The sequence below is a fragment of the Belonocnema kinseyi genome, chromosome 4 (genome assembly GCF_010883055.1).
Source record: "Belonocnema kinseyi isolate 2016_QV_RU_SX_M_011 chromosome 4, B_treatae_v1, whole genome shotgun sequence".
NCBI lineage: Eukaryota > Metazoa > Arthropoda > Insecta > Hymenoptera > Cynipidae > Belonocnema > Belonocnema kinseyi.
Genome location: NC_046660.1, coordinates 37927142 through 37947804, shown reverse-complemented (window position 1 = coordinate 37947804; position 20663 = coordinate 37927142). Strand labels below are relative to the sequence as shown.

The following is a 20663-nucleotide window of genomic DNA, read 5'->3' as shown; positions in this document are numbered from 1 at the left end:
TGTTTAGCTCGATTTTGACTATTCCAAGCGATATAATTGATGTGAAAGTTCCAAAATATAATCCTAACTTAATATTCTCCATATTGTGACTTGTGCGCTTTTGCTTTTCATCTCCTCAATTGTCAAACAGCAGCTGACAATTTTAGGCATTAATCTGTCTCTCATATTTAGATAAAAACTATGAATTTTAAACAAATAATAATTGCAAATAACGAAAAAATGACTTTCATTCATTAATTTGTTAATGGCCCTATAAACCATTTTTTTCTCTTTCTTACCTTCTGAAAATAATTAGAAGATAGTTATCACACTGACTTAGGTTTTTCTGTAGTCCATCTCATGATGTTAAAAAAAAGGTACATCTGAAATTTTAGAAAAAAGATATTGCTTATTTTATTGTTGAAAAAAAAATTGTTGTTTTGAGTAACTGAATTTTCCGCACCGACTTGTTATTCTGGAAACCTTACAAGCATTTAAAAATAAATCCATTTAAAATAGGCTCGTAGACAGACTTTGGCCACAAAAAGTGCTTTTTTCACACTGTGCATTAGGCCATCGTAGATTTTTCCAAAGAGGGGAAATGAGAAGTATAGAAAATGAGGGAAAATGAGAGGAGCGGAAGTAGGGAAAGTGATAGAAAAATTAGGGGAAAGGAATGGATGAAGTGACGGAAGAGTAAGTACGAGGAGTAATAATAAATGAAGGTAGGGGAAGCAAGGGAAATGAAAGAAACTGAAGGAATGAATGGTTAGGAAGTAGGAGAAATTGCGAGGAAATAAGGGTTGGGGCAGCAGGGAACGTCAGAGTTGGGAAAGTATAAGTGATGAAAGGGATATAGGGGAAGTGAGAGGTGAATTAAGTAGAAGAAGCAAACGGGATATTGAGAGGAGAAATGAGGGTCGAAATAGGGGAAGTGAAGGGTGGCAAATTATGAGAAATAAGGGTAAAAGAGAAGAGATGTTGAGGGTTGAAGGGTGAGGAAGTGAGGAGAAATATAGGGAGTGTAAGTAAGATGATACTAAGGGAGGGGAGTATAGTGAATGAGTGTGTAGGGGAGATGAGTGGGAAGCAGGAGAAGTAATGATAAATAAGGGAAGGTAGGAGGAAGTAAGTAAATGTGGTTTAGAGATATATGGAAGATGTGGGGTGGGAAATAAGGGAAATTATGGCAGAGCGAGTAATGTTAAGTGAGGAGTGGAGAAGTAGAAGAAGTGATGGGACGGATAGTATGCTAGTGAGAGAGTTAAGGGGAGTGAAACGCTGTTGAATTCTATCTGATCTACTGTAAGGATCTCTTTGACATTTTTTTAGAACTACAGTCAAACTTGGAGTTAGTCTTTCTGGATTTAATGTTTATGAGAATTGATGACGCACGTTGAGGACGGATAAGAGGTGTTGCAGGAGGCTATGCGGTGCTCACTCAAGCGTCACAAAACAGAGAGAAAAACAAAACAGAGAAAAAAGAGGGGAGAGGCAAAATAGTTCCGAGACTCTGGGTTTAATATCACGCTCAGTCCCAAAATTGAAATTAAATCCAGGTTTGACTGTATTAGATAAATATTAATATGAAAATTTCCTTTTTTATTATTGTTTTTTTTGACCTCATTCGAAAATCTTATAAATTTAGTCGGAAGTCCGTTTGTCATATTTGAGTCCTATGGTTTTGGCCCTTTTGGGCCTTATTTTGGGGCCTTGCAGCTTTATGAGATATAAATTTTGTTTCACACTTTCAGCGCTTCTGGACAAATTGCTCTTGTATTTACCTATGTTGCTGAATTCCAACCAACTAAGTTTCGAAAACGAATACTCTCATGGTTAGACATGGCATGGATTTTAGGACTTTTTTGTGTTCCACGTAAGTAGACTGCAAAATTAATAAAATTATTATAAATCGTTTATCTAAAGTAATTCTACCCTCTGGGCAGAGCTTATTCTAAGTATTGAAATATTACAATATTCAACATATTAAACCAAAATATTTTCGAAACTTCCAGTAATTAAAATTAAAACATTCAAGTTTTAAAAGCTGAAAAGTTTTGCAATTTGCAGTTACCTAGAATAAATTCCAAATAATTGCAATTCTTCTGAATTCGAAAAAATTTTAATATAGCAATTTTAAAATGAAGTACATTTAACTATGAGGATTTAGAAATTACGTATTACATCCAATCGAAGGTTTCCAAACTTAATCAATTTATTTCTAAAGCGTATTAGAGTGAACAAGTTACAATTAAGAAATTTGAAAGCTCTGGTTTTAAAATCAAATCTTTAATAATTAATTATTTCTCAATTTATGGCAATGAAAATAAAATAGTTTTAAGATACGGCAATTAAAACTGCACCATTTAAAAATCGAAAACTAAACTATAAATTTCAAACTTAAAATTTTGAAAATTTCACCCTTTTTAAGTGGATAAGAATTTCTTAAAAATTTAACTAAAATTAGAAAAAGTGTTTTAAACTAAATAATTTTGAACATTAAACATTAGAAGCATCTAAACTTGGTATTAAACTTAACATTTATATAATTAGAATTGTAAAACTAAAGTGTTTTTATACTGAAATTTCTTTAATTTAAATTATTGTGATATGCATTGTAAAATTAAAATATTTGTCAAATTGTAATTTATTCTTTTCAAAATACAAAAAATGAAACTCGCCTCCCTGCTAATTGTGAAAAAATTTGAGCAAAATAATGAAAAATCAACATTTTTAATAATTGAATTACAATAAAATCAAAAGAAATATATTTTTTTAATTCCCTTCATAAAATTTCTAAAAATAATCCAAGCTTAAATTTGCTCCCTTGCAACTCAATACAAACGTTTAAAAGAAGAAAATTCCCTTGTGCGTTTCATAAAAATGCTAAGAACTTAACTGTTCTATCTTTTCGGCCAATTAAATCGTTCAGAACAAAAATATTTCCTTTTCCGATTGGAAAGAAAAAAAAAATTTAACCAAAAATCTCTCCTTTCCAACTCCATAAAAATGTTCAAAATAAAAAAGACCCTTTTTCAATTGGGAGGAAAGTTAACAATCTAAATTATCTTTCTGTCAGCAGAATGAATATTTAGGAATTTTCAATAACTAATCAGCTCAAAATTTCATCTCAATCATCTCAAAAGGACGAATTTTGAATCAAAAATAGAATAATTAATTTTTTATTCAAAGTATTTAATTTGCAAACAAACAAAAAAGAGTTTTCAATCAAAGAGATTAATCTTTTTAAAAAATTGATTCTTAACGAAAAGTATGATAGTTTTTATTTCCATCAAAAAATATTTTTTTATTTTTCTTCAAAACATTTGAATGAAATTAGAAAATACGAATGTTTAAAAAACAAGTCGAACCCTCAGACAAAACAAATTCATTTCCAAACGGAAAAGAGGATTTTTTAACAAAACCATTCAATTTTCAACTAAGAAAGATTTCTCAGTTAACAATGAAAAATAATTAAACTAAAAGATACATATTTAAGCAAAAAGATTATTTCTCTATGAAAAGAGATCAAATTTAATCAATTTACATGAATTATCCATCGTATAGTTCAACTTTTACAACAACAAAAAATTGAATAAATTAAAATTTTCAGTTCAAAAACTGAATTTTCTACACACACACATACACACAGCACACAAAAGAATTTTCAACAATATAGTTCAATTTTCATCCAAACAATTTTTAACTCATATGATGAATCTTTTATGCAAGAAATAGATTTTTGCAAACAACAACATTAACTTGCAAAAAAGTCGAATTAAAAAGGTAAAATTTCTACCAAAAAAGATAAATTCTTAAGCAAATACACGAATTTTCAACCGAAAAATACATTTTCATCGAGAAGATTAATTTTTTACACAAAAAAACACGAATTTTTGACCAAACACATGAATCTTCGAGAACAATTACATTAACACCAAATTTTTGAATTTTTACAAATCAAATGAATTTTAAATGGAATAATTTAATTTGCAACAAAAAACAGTAATTTTTAAACGAAAATATTTATTTTCTACCGAAAAAGTCTAATTTTGTACTCAGTGGATGAATTTTTAAATAAAATAATGAATCTTTAATTGGAATAGATGAACATTTAGTTAAAAACTTAATTTTCCAGCAAAAAAATATATTTAAACAAAATTGTTTAAACTTTAAATGACCAAATAAATTTTTGTGAAAGTAGTTACTGTATAAAAACGTTGAATTTGTCAGCCAAGAAAGCGAGCTTTCTATAAAACAACCAAATTATTGAATTTTTTACAAAAAAATTGAATGTTCAACAAAATATTCAAATTAACTTCTAACTTCAGTTAATTGAAAACTGTCTGACTCTTCCAGGTTTTCCCTGATATTCCCTGTCTTTCCAGAAATCCCTGCCATGTAGCAACCCTGATTGTCATTATTAAGGAATGAGTTTTCAATTCAGAACTAAACGAACTTGTCGATAAAATAGCATGTATTTTTCCTAGAACTAAAAAAAGACTGTACTAATTCATATTTTCTCTAATAAATAAGTTTTAGCTTGGATCATCATGCCCCTTGAAATAGAATACGTTACAGGAAGCTTTTCATTTCGATCCTGGAATCTTTTTATCCTGATTTGCTCCTTGCCAGCTTCATTAATCGCAACTTGTCTTCTATTTTTTCCTGAAACGCCAAAGTTTCTTGCAAATAGCCAACAATATTCAAAATTGTTAAAAGTTCTCACAGAAATGTATGAGAGCAATACTGGTAAAGCAGCAAAAGATTTTCTTGTGAGTTTATTTATTTATTCGATTTAATAACTATTATTTAAAACCACCATGTTCTGAGATTATCAATTCCGAATGCCGTCACAATTACAGATTACTAGTTCCGTAAATGGCCACTAAATAACGTACAATTTCAGTCGTATATATTATCGAGCAAAGATATTATAAAAATTACGACTCACTTTTCCGACGGACCTACAGTCTCGTAACATGCTGATTTTGAAATAGATCTCGTACATCACTCATATGGTTAGACAGGTAGCACTCACATGGAGCTCAAAGTTCGCAAGGACGACTTGAAACCCCATTTTGCGGCTCGCCCTGCACACATTGATCTCTCCATAAAGACCTGCCTAACTCTACTTGCGATTTAAAATACTAATTGAAGAAAATGTTTAGGGTAGAGTGAGGCAGGACCGATCTATGGCCAAGAGCTACTTTGCAAAGAACATCGCTATTCCGCCATCATTATAATTTGTAGTTTTTATAAAATAATTTATTTTATTAGATAAATGTTGCTAGGAAATCAATGCGAGATGAAAATAACTCCTAAAAATTGGGTCCAGTGGATACAGATTACCCCGGAATATATCACATTACCCTGGATTACCTTTATTTACAGAATTATTCTGAACTACCTAAGATCAACCTGGATTGCATAGGAATACTCTGAATTAAATAAAATTAGGTTATATTTTTAATAAAAATTCTTAAATTTTCAACAAAATAGATAAACTGTTAACCAAATAGTTACGAATTTTTAACAGATTAGATTAATTTCGAACCAAAAAATTGACATTTTCACAAAATTGTTGAATTATCTACAAATTAGATTAATATTAAAACACGTAATCGAGTTTCAATTTCAAAAAAATTAAATTATTATATTTTTCATTTAAAGGTTTTCTCGTCAAATAAAGAGATTTTTCAATAAAATAGTTATTTCTTCAAACAATGAAATATATATTTTTTTAATTAATTCATCGTTTGACCAAGTAGTTTAATGTTCAGCCAAAAAGAATAATTTTCTATTAAAAAAGACAATTTTAAATTAAGTACATAAACTTCAAACGTAATAGTTAAATTTTCAAAACAAAAAAATTATTATTGACCACGAAGATTTATTTTTTTACCAAAAAGACGAATTTTCAACAAAATACATGAATTTTTTTACAAAAATGAACCATTTTCACCAAATTTGATGATTTTTTTTACGAAATAGATTAATTTTGAACCACATATTTTAATTATTAACAACAAAACAATAGTTTTAAAACGATAAAATTAATTTTCAACTGAAAAAACAACTAATTTTTAGCCTAATAGTTGAATTTTTATCAGGAAAATAAAAATTGAAACAAATGTAATAGGTACATTTAAAATTTTTTTTAAATTTCCCCAACAAAAATGATTTTGAACAAAATAGTTAAATTTTCTAACAATAAGATGAATTTTCAGCTAATGTGATGGATCTTTCACTAGAACAGTCAAATGTTTAGTTAACAAATAAATGGAATAATAAACAATTTTTTTGTATTCCATGAGTCCCTAAACATTAATTTAATAAATTATAAAGTTTTCCTGGTCAGTTATTAAAGCGTAAAAAATTGTTATGTACAAAATTTCAGTTTTTCCATAAATTAAGTGAAAAATGATTAATAAACAAATAGAGGAGATAAAAGATCGGAGCGTCAAGCTCTTTAGAATTTAATGAACTTTATTTTTTTCAATTCAAAATTGGACCAAAATTGAAGGCTGTGCACATTTTTGAACGAGAAAGGTGCATTTCCTCCTACTGTGCGCCCGGCAGAAGTGATAATTTCATTTCATGTAAATTAAAGTGGTTTTTATTTGAACTCTTTCAACATAAAAAATAGTTGAAATATTACTCAAATTAATTGGACAATTTGGGAGTAAGTTCGAAAAGAATAAGTAATTGTATTTAAAATAGTTAGCACGTGTGCGACCTCTGATCTTCAAGAATAACGCATGCCACTATACACGGCTAATACTGTCGGAGCCTCATTGTGAGTGCTAGAGCGAAGGATGCAGAGAGAGAGGGGTGGGGGATGAGAGGGAGAGAAGTGAAAGAAGCGAAGGAGAGATAGGCAGGGAGAGGGATTAAACGAGCCAGTCAGTGGGAGAAGCGAAGGAAAGATAAAGGAGAGGAAGCGTTACCATTACCGTTACCGTACACCTAGTTTTGCGAGTACACACCGTGCCATAAAAAATTATAACCTCAAAAAATGGATGAATTTGACGTCTTATTAACTTTTTATAGAGTAATAAATAGTAACCGGTCGGTCCTTTCCCGCTCTACCCTACATAATTAAAAAAATGCTTATCAGTGATAATTTATGTTGCAGATAACCCTGCCAAAGGATGGAAATCCATTTACAGATGAAATGATACGCTTATTCTTAAATAACAAAAAACTAAAGATTGAAAAATCAGTCCACGAAAAGAATTTGAATGTAATTTTGGATGATCTGAAATCACAGGCTATAAACGTTTTTCATTCAAACTATATGAAAAAAATGATAATAGCGAGTGTGGCTACATTTTTTATTATGTCGCCTTATAATACATTAATTTTATGGTTTCCTGAGATTTTGGAACGATTTGCTAGATTTGAAAATCGTTATCCTAACGAAACCTCCAGTGTTTGTACTGTTTCTCAACGAAAAGGATTATTTAATACAGTAAGTGTTACTATAAATATTGTCTATTGAAAAAATTATAAAAACCTTGTATCAATTTTTATTAATCTTTTTTTCCTTTCTCTAGAGCCTGAGTAATGTTCCCATTGGATGTGATCGAACGATCGATAATAGTGTCTATGTTAATACTCTCTGGCTTTCTGCTGCTTGCGCTCCACCTGCAATTTTATTACCGCTATTAGTTGATAAAGTAGGATTCAGATTTTTCTTAGGTATCGCTTAAAAAATATCACTCTTTTTTTTTTAATTTTAATTTTATGTAAGGGTCCGATCAAAAGCTACGTCACGTTATTTTGTGTAACGCTAAACAATATTAATTTTCTACCAAAAGAGGTGAATTCTCGACAATAGAATCGAATCTTCAAACTAAGAAGTTATAAATGATTTAGAACCCAGTTTACTTTTAAACCTAAAAAGATGGATCTTCAGCCAAGAAAAATGATTTTTGAAACACATACTTCAATTTAAAAAAAAAATATTAACGAATCAGTTGCGTTTACAACCATACCCTAAATTTACAACTATTTATTTAGATTATAAACCTAGGGAAGGTAAATTTAAAGCAAATGCTCAAACTTTCAAACGAATAAGAATTAACTTCAATCACAAATAATGTGGATCAAAAATATTAATTTTAAATTAAAAATGAAGATTTTTCAACAAAGCGGTTGTATTCTCCAGTTAAACAGATGAATTTTTAATAAAACAGTTTAATTTAAAAAAAATCAATTATCAATCAAATTACAAATTGTCAAATCAATTACAACCAAATAGTTGAATTTTGAAACCAGCCTAATAGTTGAATTTTCAATTGATAAAGATGAACTTTCAACTAAATGGCGAAATAAAAAAAACTGTTTGAAGTCAACCAGTTGCATTATCCACCAAACAGTTATATTCCTATACCATAAGAGCGATTTGTCAAGAAGACATTGGACTTTTTAATTTAAGAAAAGACAAATATTCTATAAAACATTGAACTTTCAACAAATGATTAGAATTTTTAAATAACAAGTTGAATCTTGAATAACAAAAAAGAATGTTTAACAAAGAGTTTTAACTTTTAACAATATAGTTGAATTTTTAAGAACAAAAATTAATCCTCAAACGAAAAATATAATATTTGATATTTCGAACAAAAAATATTTTAATCTAAAATCAAAAACCGTTTAATTCAGCTAAATATGAATAAAAGTCAACAAAATAATTAAACCTTTAGTCAAAAAAGATTCATTTTTAACTAAAAATTTGAGTTTTTAACCCATAAATATGAATTTTCAAATAAATAGTTGAATTTTCTACAAATAATAATAAAATTTTTAACCTCAAAAGTCGAATTTAATCTAAAACCTATGCCAATATTCAATCAAAAATGGAATAGTAAAGTTTTCAGTTGAAGAAATGGATTTTCAAATAAAGAAAACGCACTTTTAACGAAAGGATGATAAATTATATTATTGTAGATTTTATATCAATACATTATTTTGGTTATTTTTTCAGTCGGATTTCTCAGTCAAATAAGAAAAAAAAATTCAACAAATTTGGTGAATTTTGAAGCTTTTGAATTCTTTATAAAACAGTTTATTTTCTACTCGAATAAATGAATTTTGAACCTAAAAAAAAATTTTCTACAATACAGTCGAATTTGCAACCAGAACTTTTACAATTAAAAAAATTTTTAACTTACAACCAAAAATGGAATAGTCAACATTGCAGTTGTATAAATCGATCTTCAACCAACAAAAAGACAACAAATTATTAAACCAACTTTAATTTTTAACCGATAAAGTGAGTTTTCAACCAAGTCATTGAATTTTCAAGTAAAAACATGGACGAAGCGAATAAAAATAAAAGTTAAATCTGTAAACAAATAGTAAAATTTTGAACCAAAAGAGACTACTTTTGAAACAAAAATACAGTAGTTAGAATCTACTTGTGTCGAGATTTCACAGGTTTTATAGATTTCACAATGTTTTATTTTTGCAACATTCTATGTAAAAAAATGTCCAATCAATCTCAAAAGTAGCCTATCTTTAAAAGGATTTATAAAATCAAAAAAAAATCTATTATTAATTTTTGTTTAATCCTAATGATCAATGTCAAATTCTATTCTTCGAAGAACTCTCGAAATTTCTATTCGAGTTAATTTATTTTAAAAAATTATTTCAGAAATCATGCAGTTATTATTGTTGTAAACAATCATAGTCCATATTTTAATTAACACCTTCCAAATAGAATTGTAGATAATCCTTCAAAGAATAAGAAAAGGCCTTGTTCATTTGGATTACATAAAAATTGTAACTTTTCCCTAAAGAGAAAGCGAAAACTAGACCTTTAAATAACTACTGTTAAATAACAAATTTTAACCTGAATTATTTTCCTCTGAAGTGTGCTTAGAAGCCTCGATAAAGATTTACAGAAATTATTAATAGATTTTTTTTCGATTTTATAAATAATCTTAAAGATAGGCAACTTTTGGGATTGATTGTACGTAGTACAATTTTATAAGCAACTACTTGAACTAGCCAGGTAAGCACGGGAATCTTTTTTTTTTACTATAATTGAGGGAGGGTCAGCGCTCGAAAGCGCTAAAAAGTATTGTCCAAGCGTTTCGAGATATTCAAATTTTTAAATTCGAAAATCTAAATTTAAAAAAGGGCTATGTAGAGGATGACAAGACGGAACTTTTTACTATTTCTTTTTTTTCTGTGAACATTTTTAATAATCAAATTAAAAATGTATAATAAATTTTTCCTTACAATCACTTATTTGTTGAAAAAGAAATCGTCATAACTCAACCCAATACTATTAAAAAAAATTTTAATTGGTATGCACCCGCAGTACACTTGAGCGGTGCCTAAAAAATAATAAAAAAGTCAAAGCTGTTTCTTATTTAATAATAACTAATAGCAAATTAAGTGCAGTCGATAACTATGTATTTGTTTTCCACGGACAGAAAATATCGAGAGAAGTTCAAAGTTTGAAAAAACTTACAGTGAGGAATTTGTTTCTTACTACTCAAATGAGATTTCTATAGATATTTTCAAATTGATTTATTGAAAATGAATGGAATAATGTATTTTATAAAAAAGCATTCCATTTTGCGATGAGTTCAACGAGCTGCACGGAATGCTGTTTTTTAAAGTGCCTAATTTCGTAAATTTTCAATGAATCAATCTAAATATTTACAAAAATCTTATCTGAACATTAAGGCCTTGTGAAGAGTGGGCCACGTGATCAAATTTCTACCTTACCGATACTTTTTTAATTTCCTAACTTATTTTCACACGAAGTGCCACATCGAGTTGAAAATTCGGGATAATAAATAAGAAGCACCAGAAAAGGTGGTCTGGTCCTAAATTTTTATAATTATGAAAAAAGAAATTATTTAGAAACAAAATTTTTTCATAATTATAAAAATATAGGACTGGACCCACCTTTTTTAGTGCTTCTTATTTATTATTCCAAATATTCAACTTGATGTGGTGCTTCGTGTGAAAATAAGTTAGGAAATAAAATAAGTGTCGCTACGGTAGGAATCTGGTCACGTGGCCACTCGTCACATGGCCTTAAGAAACAAATCAGGCACTATAAGTTTTCAACTTTGAACTTCCCGCGATACTTTTTGTCGAAAAAATAAAATTATTGCCGACCGACATCAATTTACAATTAATTATTATTAAACAGTAGTTGGTTAAAATCTCGTACTTCATAGTGTACGAAACATTAGAGTATACTGCGTGTGTATTACAAATTTCAAAAAGTTCCAATAATATGTGGCTGAGTTTTGACGATTTATTTAACAAAATATAATTGAACATAGGGACAGTTTTTTTACTTTTTTAATTTTATTAATAAAAATCTTCATCGGAAAAAAACTTTAATCAGAAAAAAGGTCCATCTTATCATTTTCCATAAGCCCATATTTTTTTAATATAATTTTTTTAAATCAAAAAATTTAAATACCACTAGACGCTTGGACAATAAATTTTCCCGTTTTCAAGCGCTCGTAGCCGTATTGCATCCGGGGCCTCAATTATTGGCATTTAATGGGACGTTGTCATCTTGTAATAAGACATTGACAAAAATGAGGAATGATTACTGTTATAAACATTTTTGTTTGCATAGAATTTTACAAAAACTCAAACATTGTATGAATGGATTACTGGATAATTTATTGAGCTTAAATGTAAAAAAGGTCTAAATTGCATAAAGTTTGATAAAGTTAAAAAAAATTTTTTAAAGCAAGTCTTTGTTGTGATTTAGTATGTGTCAGAAAAAACCTAATTCGGAACCACTGTGAGAAAGTGTCACGTAGTTTGTAAACGGCCCCTAAAGCCTAAAGTAATAGTTTAAGTTAGGATGATAATAGGTTCAGGATAACAAAAAAACTCATTTTTAAATTTTGTTTACATCCTCCGTCCTATTCGTTGCCTTTGAAATGAAAATACATATATTTTGTTTTATTTTTTTAACAATTTGTAGGTGTGCCGCCAGATGTTTTAAGTATGAAGGTAGATGGAGTACTTTTGAACAACTTAATTAATTTGTGGGTGATTCTGAGCCAATCTATTTAGATTATTACATTTTCTAAATAGGAAAAGAAACAATAGAAAAAAATTACATTTCTAAAGATGCTAATATTTAAAACATTATTTTTACAAAAATTTAAATAAAAAGATTTATTTCAAGAAATTGAGATAAAACTTATTAGTCCTAGATCAAAAGAACTATTTAAATATTCATAAACAAACTCTGCAGATTGGAACGAATCTTGAGTTGAGTGTCGCCATTGAAGAAATTTTTATGTAGGATCGAAATGAAATCTACTTTCTCATGAATAATTTTATGCAAAATGAGCATAAAAAAGATACACAATTTTTTAGTTTTTTTCAACTAATTCTTTTGGTAGAAGGAGTGTTTGGTTGATTTATCAGAAAAATGTTGTTAGGCCAATCAAATATTTTGTTAAATCAACCAAAATTTGTCTGATCCAACCAAATTTTTATGCATATCCAAGATAACAGTGTTTTTGGCTCAAGACAAATTTTTTTCTTAGTGTACTTTTTGAATAATTTTTTTAATCATCTTTTTACAGTTCCTGCCTCAGTTATTGGCTGTCTTGCCACACTAGGATTATTTTTCGTGAAATCTTCTCTTCAAAACATGATTATATCGTGTATATTCGAATCAGCAACTTCGATCGGAATAAGCATAATATACTGCTGTCTCGTGGTAATCTTTCCCACAAATTTCAGGTACGTATATAACAAATGCTTCAATGATAAGGCGTAAATAATAAACACTGAAAGACGTGAGTCAGGAGTTCAAAATCGTTCAAAATATATGTCCTGCAAGCGTTCTTTTGTTTACTTGAACGTATCGAAATGCCACTTTCTGAATAATTTGATGTAGAATCAATTTCACATCATCTTCAACATTGGTCAGACTTGATAAGTTATCATAGATATACATACAAATAGTCAGGTGTATTTATCTCCCCAGAATTCGCTTTTCTTTAAATTGATAATAAAGTTTAACAATATCTTATAGCTAGAAAAGATAAAATGTCTTGATTCAAGAAATAATTGAGTATTAATATTATTGTTAACATATATTATTATTGAGAATATATATTGATATTAATTAATAAAAAATAACTTTGATAACGAAGACCTTATTAATTATGTAAAAGCATAAAGAAATTATTGCCACAAATTTTTATCATCTATTTCCTCTTTTATATGTGTAAGGCGAATACGATAATATGGGGTGAAAAAGTATATCATTTTTAGTATGAAAAATTGGATAAAAATAGTAAAAAAGAATATAAACGGGTATAATTTATAGAAAGGAAAGTAGGATAGAATTTTAGAAAAGTGAGAAAATTATATAGAAATGAATACCATATTGGCAAAAAAATTCTTTTAATTTTGTATATTTTCAACCTCTTATTTCAACTTCAGTCCATTCTTAGGTCATTCTTTATTTTAATTACTTACGAATTTTAAACTAAATGTTTTGAAATTTTCTTCAAACTCTTCTTTCTATTCCAAAGGTAGAATACTAGTCGGAGCAGACCAAAAAACATGGGTATTTTTGTCAATGGGTGCAAAAAAAATTCTAATAACTTATTTTGTTTAATGTTTCAGTCTTTTTACGAAATTAAAATCAAAACATAATAACTTTGATAAATTTTAGAAAAAAACGCTCTTTTGCAAAAAACACAAATGATCAATTTTTTAATTAAAATTTGTTTAAATCAAATTTCAGGACGAAACAATATAAAAATAAATGTATTACCTATATTGTGAGAAATACAAGACGATAAAAGTTTTCATTAATTATAAATATGAATGGATTTTAATCATTTTAATTAATTTCAGTAATTGTTGATTAATTAAAAAAATTATAGTAATAAAAATTAAGAATAGCTATAAATAACATTAAAGTAATAATATGTTAAATAAATCATTCGACAATCATTTATAATAAAAATTGTGCAAAAACATACGTTTTTTTCTAACACAAAGTAATCATAATCATTTTTCAATAATTTCTTTTTAACAAATTTTAGAACAAAGCAAATATAAGAAATGTATTAAGTTGAAAAAAGTCATTGATGTTCAATATCAATAGATTTGGATTATGTTAATGAATTCCACTGATTTCTAATTACTTTTAATATTTAAGAGTTGATTCATTTTGATAATTAGCAGTTGTTTAACTTGAAATATAAGAATAGTGAAAAATAAAAAGGACTATAATTGAGATTAAAATTATGATAAGTTCAAAACATTGTATTATTAAATTATAAATATTTATCAAATTTCTTTATTTAAAATGGTAATTTTTCGGTATATTCAAAAGGGAAAGGGGAAGTTCTGTCCTACCCTAACCCCTTTTTAGCTTAAAAAAATGAACAATATTTGCTATTTTTTGCAATTTGAAAATATTTTTCAAATTGCCCTTAAAAAGCTTATTTACGAAAGCGTTTTCAAATTTTTAAGTGAATGGCTTAAAACTGTTTGAAAAACGGTCTTTCTAATCAAATAGTAAAATATCATGATGGGGGGGGGGGGGGGACACATTTGTATTTTTGTCAAAAGATACAAAAATAATCAAAAGCAATTTTTTTAATAACTGATTTTTTTATAAAGCTTCGGTCTTTTTACGGAATTATAAGGAACTATGACCACTTTTTTATAATGTTTTCAGAATAAAAAAAATTTTAAAATTCTTTTCTAATCAAGCTTCAGACCGAATTGATATAAGCAGAAATGTATTATATCAAAGGAAATGCAAATTGATCAAAGATTTCCATCTTTAACAGTTGGTTAATTTGAAATATTCGAAAAATATGAATTAAAAAATGGTGTAATTAACAATTTGCCTATAATAGGTTAAATTAATTTTAGTAATAAGTTTTAACTTGATAATGTTAATAATTGTTGATAATTGGAATGTTTACGAGTTGATTAATTTAAAATATTTGTAAATTAAACAATTGTTTTATATACCATTGAAATTATAATATATGAAATAAATTTTTTTTAAATTATTAATCATAAACGTTTATACAAAGTTTTTTTAATTCATGTCGTAATTTTTCAAGCTAGAAAAGGGAAGGCAGAAGTTCTGTCATATCCAACCCCTTTTCCAGCTCGAAAAACTACCAATATCTGCTATTTTTTGCAATTTGAATTTTTTTTAATTGAACTTGAAAATGTTATTTATGATGAATTTTTCAAATTTTTTAGGAAATTGTTCGAAATGGTTTGCAAAACATTGTTTTTAATACAAAAATAAAATATCAGGTGGAAGAGACTAAAATAAATTAGTATTTTTGTCATAAAATACAAAAGTAATAAAAAAAAATTCTTTTAAAAACGATTTTTTTCAAAGTTTCTGCCTTTTTATGGAAGGTTTAGGAAATATAATCACATTGTAGTCACTTTCATAATTCCTTTACAAAAATTGGCATTTTTTGAAGAAAGACAGAGAATTTTTAATTCATAATAATAATTTAATAATAATTTATTTTAAATAATCCTTTAAACATGAAAATTTTTCAAATTGAAAAATAAATTTTCCCTCGAATGATATTTCACTGCAGAACTACAGAGAAGATTTTCCAAAAGTCTTAAGACCATTTGAACCAAAATTCAGAAAACTCGAGATATGTAAATGAGAGGGGAACATTTGGTCACATTCTACTCCGATTCCAGCTCAAAAATGACCAAAAATTGCTATTTTTGCTATTTGAAAACTTTTTTTTGAATTGACCTTAAAAATTTTAGTTATGAAGACTTTCCAATTTCTAAATAAATGGTTTTTAATCATTTCCAAAACTTTCTTTCTAACCCAAAAGTAAAATATCAGGCGGGAGAAAATACAATAACTTTGTAATTTTTCCCAAAAAATACAAAAATATTAATAAATTTTTTTTTAATAACCGACTTTTCCAAAGTTTCGATCGTTTTACGGAATTTTTAATGTTTATAATCACATTGACTCACTTTTATCATTTATTTACATCAAAATTATATTTTTTGAAAAAACGCAGTTTTTTTTATTAATGACAATAATTTTATCATAATAATCTAATAACAATTTAATTAGAATAATTTAATAATAATTTATCAATAATAATAATTTAATTATAATTTTTTTCACACCCTACCAATTTTCCAGCTTTTCCGAAATTCGGAAATTTCGTCCAAATAAATAATTACAAAAGAATTGTGTTCATTTCTTCTATTCCATCAATTCTTTCTATAATGACAATTCGAAACTATGTATGTTTTGATATTTTTTATCAGGTTTGTTAATGTTTAAAATATCTTTGTTATTTATTATTTCGTTTTCTTCCTGAAAAGTAATGTGCGTCCCTGGGTTACTTATGTAAGTTATCAGAACCATTTTCAATCATCTTTTTAATCAAGAGACAAAAGACAAAGTCATCTAAAGTCAATTTTATTTACGCATTTTCGATAGCCAGACTTGAGGAATGATGATGCGTAAATTTTCTTTTAAGAAATGACTCGTGCGAATAATATTTGTTTTTGCAGGGTTTTTGCAGTGACGGTGGCAGCACTTACTGGAAGAATAGGCGGCTTTGTTGGTAATCTTATTTTTAGTCTTTTTATCGATGATTATTGCGTCCCTGTGATTCTGTCAGTGGCAATTCAACTTCTTTGTGAGTCATTATTACTATCTATTATTTACCATTTACTATTCTACATTTATGAAATTTACTTTTTATTAAATTTCGCAATATTCTTTTGTTTCAGTGGGCGCAGTGCTGTGTTATATTTTGTGATCAAATCAACAAAATTTCTATTATAATATACATTAATAACAGTTTCTAATATAGGAACAAAGTAATGAAGTACAAACATATATTGTGTATTTTAGCTTTAAAAATAGAATTATTGTAATTTTTAGGCTTCTGATAATAAACCGATTTTAATAGCAAAGGTTTGTTGATACATTTTTTTTTAATTATAGCTCGAATCTAGCGACCTTTTTTCGAGAATACATTTTTATAAAAAATTAATTTTGTTGACTTAGAGAATTTTGTTGAATGATTTTCTTTTCATCAACTCAAATTCAAATAATTTTTTTTTAGTGTCAAATTTTTTAGAAGCTTATTTAAAAAATAAATAAATACGAGAAGTTCCAAATTATGGGAAATTTGGCATGCGTACAGTTTTTACTGATTAAAAATAATTTAAAAATTATAAATTTAACAAAAATTTGTTTGCTTAATTTAGAATTTTTAAAAAATGTGCAAAAAACATGTTGTTTTGGATTAGGTCATATGTACATTAAAATTTATTTAAATTTCAACATAGTGAAACTTTTTTCCATCCTCATATTTCTTGAAATTAATATTATTCAATGAAAAAAATGTTCTTATTTTTTGGATTCTAACAAATAATACCTGTCGTACAATGATATCGAGATTTTCAATTTAGATTTTCGGAGAACGGGATAATTTTTGGGTGAAAACTTTTTTATTGTGATTAAGCATTCCCATAACTTGGGAGCAAGTTTCTATTTTAAAACATAATTGAAAACTCGATTTTTAATGCAGCATTTTTTTATTTTAGATTACAAAAAAATCAGCCAGAGAGACTTTTCTAATACTTCTACCCAATAAAAGTCCTTCTGAAATAGGACATTTTTAGGTTGTTTTGTACCTCAGTCCTAAATGTATAATTTATTACTTAAAAAAAAAATTCTTTATTCGGTGATATAAGTATTTGTATACATTTTTGAAAAAACATTAATTTTCTAGCATTTTGTCCCTATTTTTATTTGGGAAAAACTATAAAAAAAGTTCATATTTTCAAACCAAGAAAGAAAAAACTCCTGAAAATTTGCCCAGCAGAGGTGGATTGGGTCGGATTATACCGGATTGCCATAGATTATCTCTATATATAGAATTACTCTAGATTACATAAGAGAACTTCGGCTTTCAAAGGGTTATTCTAGAGGTCATAAGATTATAGTGGATTCATCAACTTAAATTGGACTTACGCGAATTTTAAACCGAAAAGAATTACTTATTAAGAAAATAGTTTAACTTTCAAAAATATGTGTGAAAAAAAAAGTTGAATCTTAAAGTAAAAATATGAAATATTAACCACGAAGATTAATTTTCTAACGCAAAAGTCAAATTTTGAACAAAATACATGAATAATCTACAATTTATTTGAATTTTCAACTAAAAAAGTCCAATTTTCAACCAAATAATTGAATTTTAAATCAGAAAAAAAATTGTTTCACAAAAATTAAGTTTCCCGTTTCAAAATTAATTTAAACCAAAAAAGAACGAATATTAAAAAAAGTAGTTAAATTTTCAGCTGAAAAATGAATTTTAAAAAAGAGAACAACGATTTTTTAACCAAAGGGATTATTATTCATCTAAAATTATTATGAATCTTAAGAAATTACTAATTAAAATTTTTTCAGTTTTCTACAAAGAAATTAGTTTTTAACCAAAAGAGATAAGGTTTTAATCAAAAATATTTGCTATTTCTGTTAAAAAATATTTTTATTTCAAATCAAAAACTTTGAAATTCGAACAAAAGAGACGAAGTTTCAACAAATTAGTTAAATTGTCAACCAAAACAGACTAATTTTCAAAAACAAAAGAAGAATTTTCAGCAAATCGGTTCAATTTTCAACCACGAAAGATTTTTCAGTGAACATTGAAAAAAATCTCATTTGAAATGTTGAATTATCAAGCTTAAAAGAACAATTTTCTGCGAAAGATTGGGTTATTTAATACAAAAAAAAATATTTTTTTAAACTTGAATTTTTAATTGAAATATAATAATTTCCCAGCATAATAATTAATTTTTAATACGAAAAGTTTGACATTGTTTATGGATGACCCGTTATTTCTATACTGATTTTCTTATAATTATCTTCTATCATGATTTTACACAAATTGCGAAAAAATGATAAAGAAATTCATTATAGGAAAATCATTATAGAACTATACTGAATTTCTTCTAATATTTATTCTTAAGAAGGAATAACAAGATATCGTAAAAGATTGCATGGGATTACAAAGGGTTACATACACATACACATACGCATACACATACACACACATCTGCATATACATATACCCAACAAATGCAGATACACATACGCATATACATACGCTCAGCCTGATCAGCCGAGTCTGTTCAGCCGAGTCTGGTCAGCAGGAATCCTTTGCATCTAATGAGGACTAAAATAGGAAATATTACATTTTTTATATTAATAGTTGGCAATTTACAATTATCATAATCAAAATCTGCCAATTATAACAATTCCAACTATTTGTTATTCGACTTTAAAAGTGTAAAATTACAAAATTAATGTTCAACTTTATATAAAAATTTATAGAAAATTTTGCAGTATATTTGACTATAACCAACTGAAGTAGCTTTTTTTTATCGGTGCAATATTTTACTTCATTTGGAAAATTCCGGAAGTTAGACTTTGACCAGATTTGAAAACATTAACTAACATCATAAATTTGATTTATTTCTAAAAAAATCGCGTTTCTCAACAATTATTCTTCAATAATTTTGCAGTACAAAAGTGTGAATAGTGTTATTCTTAACCTAATTTGGAAACTCATTAACAAACACCATCATTGTTTAAATTATTAAACCAAGTCTCTTGTTCCAAATTATCCTTTTAATAGTTTTTTTTAAAGTTTGATTTTGTTTCATAACAAAATGAATGAAACAAATGAAAATTCTGCATAATATTTCCCAATTTGTATTTGTTTATGAACGTCAATTAAAAATATTATTTCGACACATAAAAGGAAGAATAAAAATGATTTTCATAAATATATTTTCAGTTACAAGTGCAGGTATATCACTCGTAGTTAACGGAACCTGAAATTCAGGAGACATTTGTTATTTGAAACTTCTTCAGTGTATTTTATTAACACTGAAAATATTTTTAAGAATAATTTCCAGAAATGCGATTGTTTGAGGAATAAACACAATTTATGATGTTAGTCAATAAGTTTTCAAATATAATCAAATCTTAGCTGCCGGGATTTGCCCTAATTAACTAAAATATTTCACCAATAAAATAAAGCTACTGCAGTCGATTCGCGTAAAATATATTTTATTTATTCTTTAATTTTCAACTTTTTATGTCAAATAACAGATCATTTGGATCGTTATAAATCATAGATATCGAATATTACATTTCTAAATTACCAAAAGCCCATATAAGGTACAAAGGACTCCCGCTGACCAACGGTTCGGTTGAGAGGGGAAGCGGCGTAGTGGGGGAACCGTGCACAGGTAGTTGGGGCGGTATTGACCATCGCCCGTATTTTCACCATAGCACATTTAAGCACCATTTCGGAAATTCCACTCACACATTTTTCACTCTATCTTTTCTTATACCTTCAAAATTTGCAATCAGTACGGACGTAGTTCTTATAATTTTCACAAATACTGTTATATATCTGCTAAATTTTTTGTCGATGTGTTCTGTATTTGAAATTTCATTAGAATAAGACTCGCGACAGATTTTCGACGCGTGCTGATTGGGGTGATGAGATCGTATCAGGTACAGAATTAGAAGTGTAGATAGGTATGTACAAAGGTAGGAAGTATCGAAGAACTTTACTGTCTGCGGCCACCGCACCGACTAGCTAGTA

The 20663-nt window shown here is 27.4% G+C and overlaps 1 protein-coding gene and 1 long non-coding RNA gene across 2 annotated transcripts; one reads left to right on the top strand and one right to left on the bottom strand.

The window, feature by feature from the left end:
* Window positions 1-278: 278 nt before the first annotated feature.
* On the bottom strand, window positions 279-20622 carry LOC117170660. Its single transcript, XR_004466835.1, has 3 exons — window positions 20407-20622; window positions 7499-7629; window positions 279-362 (listed from the first exon to the last, which is right to left on the bottom strand). It is a non-coding gene; the product is annotated as an uncharacterized LOC117170660 (long non-coding RNA).
* Window positions 1739-16927, top strand: LOC117170658 (synaptic vesicle glycoprotein 2A-like). Its single transcript, XM_033357577.1, has 7 exons — window positions 1739-1855; window positions 4516-4754; window positions 7118-7453; window positions 7539-7683; window positions 12570-12729; window positions 16543-16670; window positions 16765-16927. The coding sequence occupies exons 1-7, from the start codon at window positions 1822-1824 to the stop codon at window positions 16791-16793; spliced, it is 1071 nt and encodes a 356-aa protein (XP_033213468.1). The 5' UTR covers window positions 1739-1821; the 3' UTR covers window positions 16794-16927.
* Window positions 20623-20663: the final 41 nt, after the last annotated feature.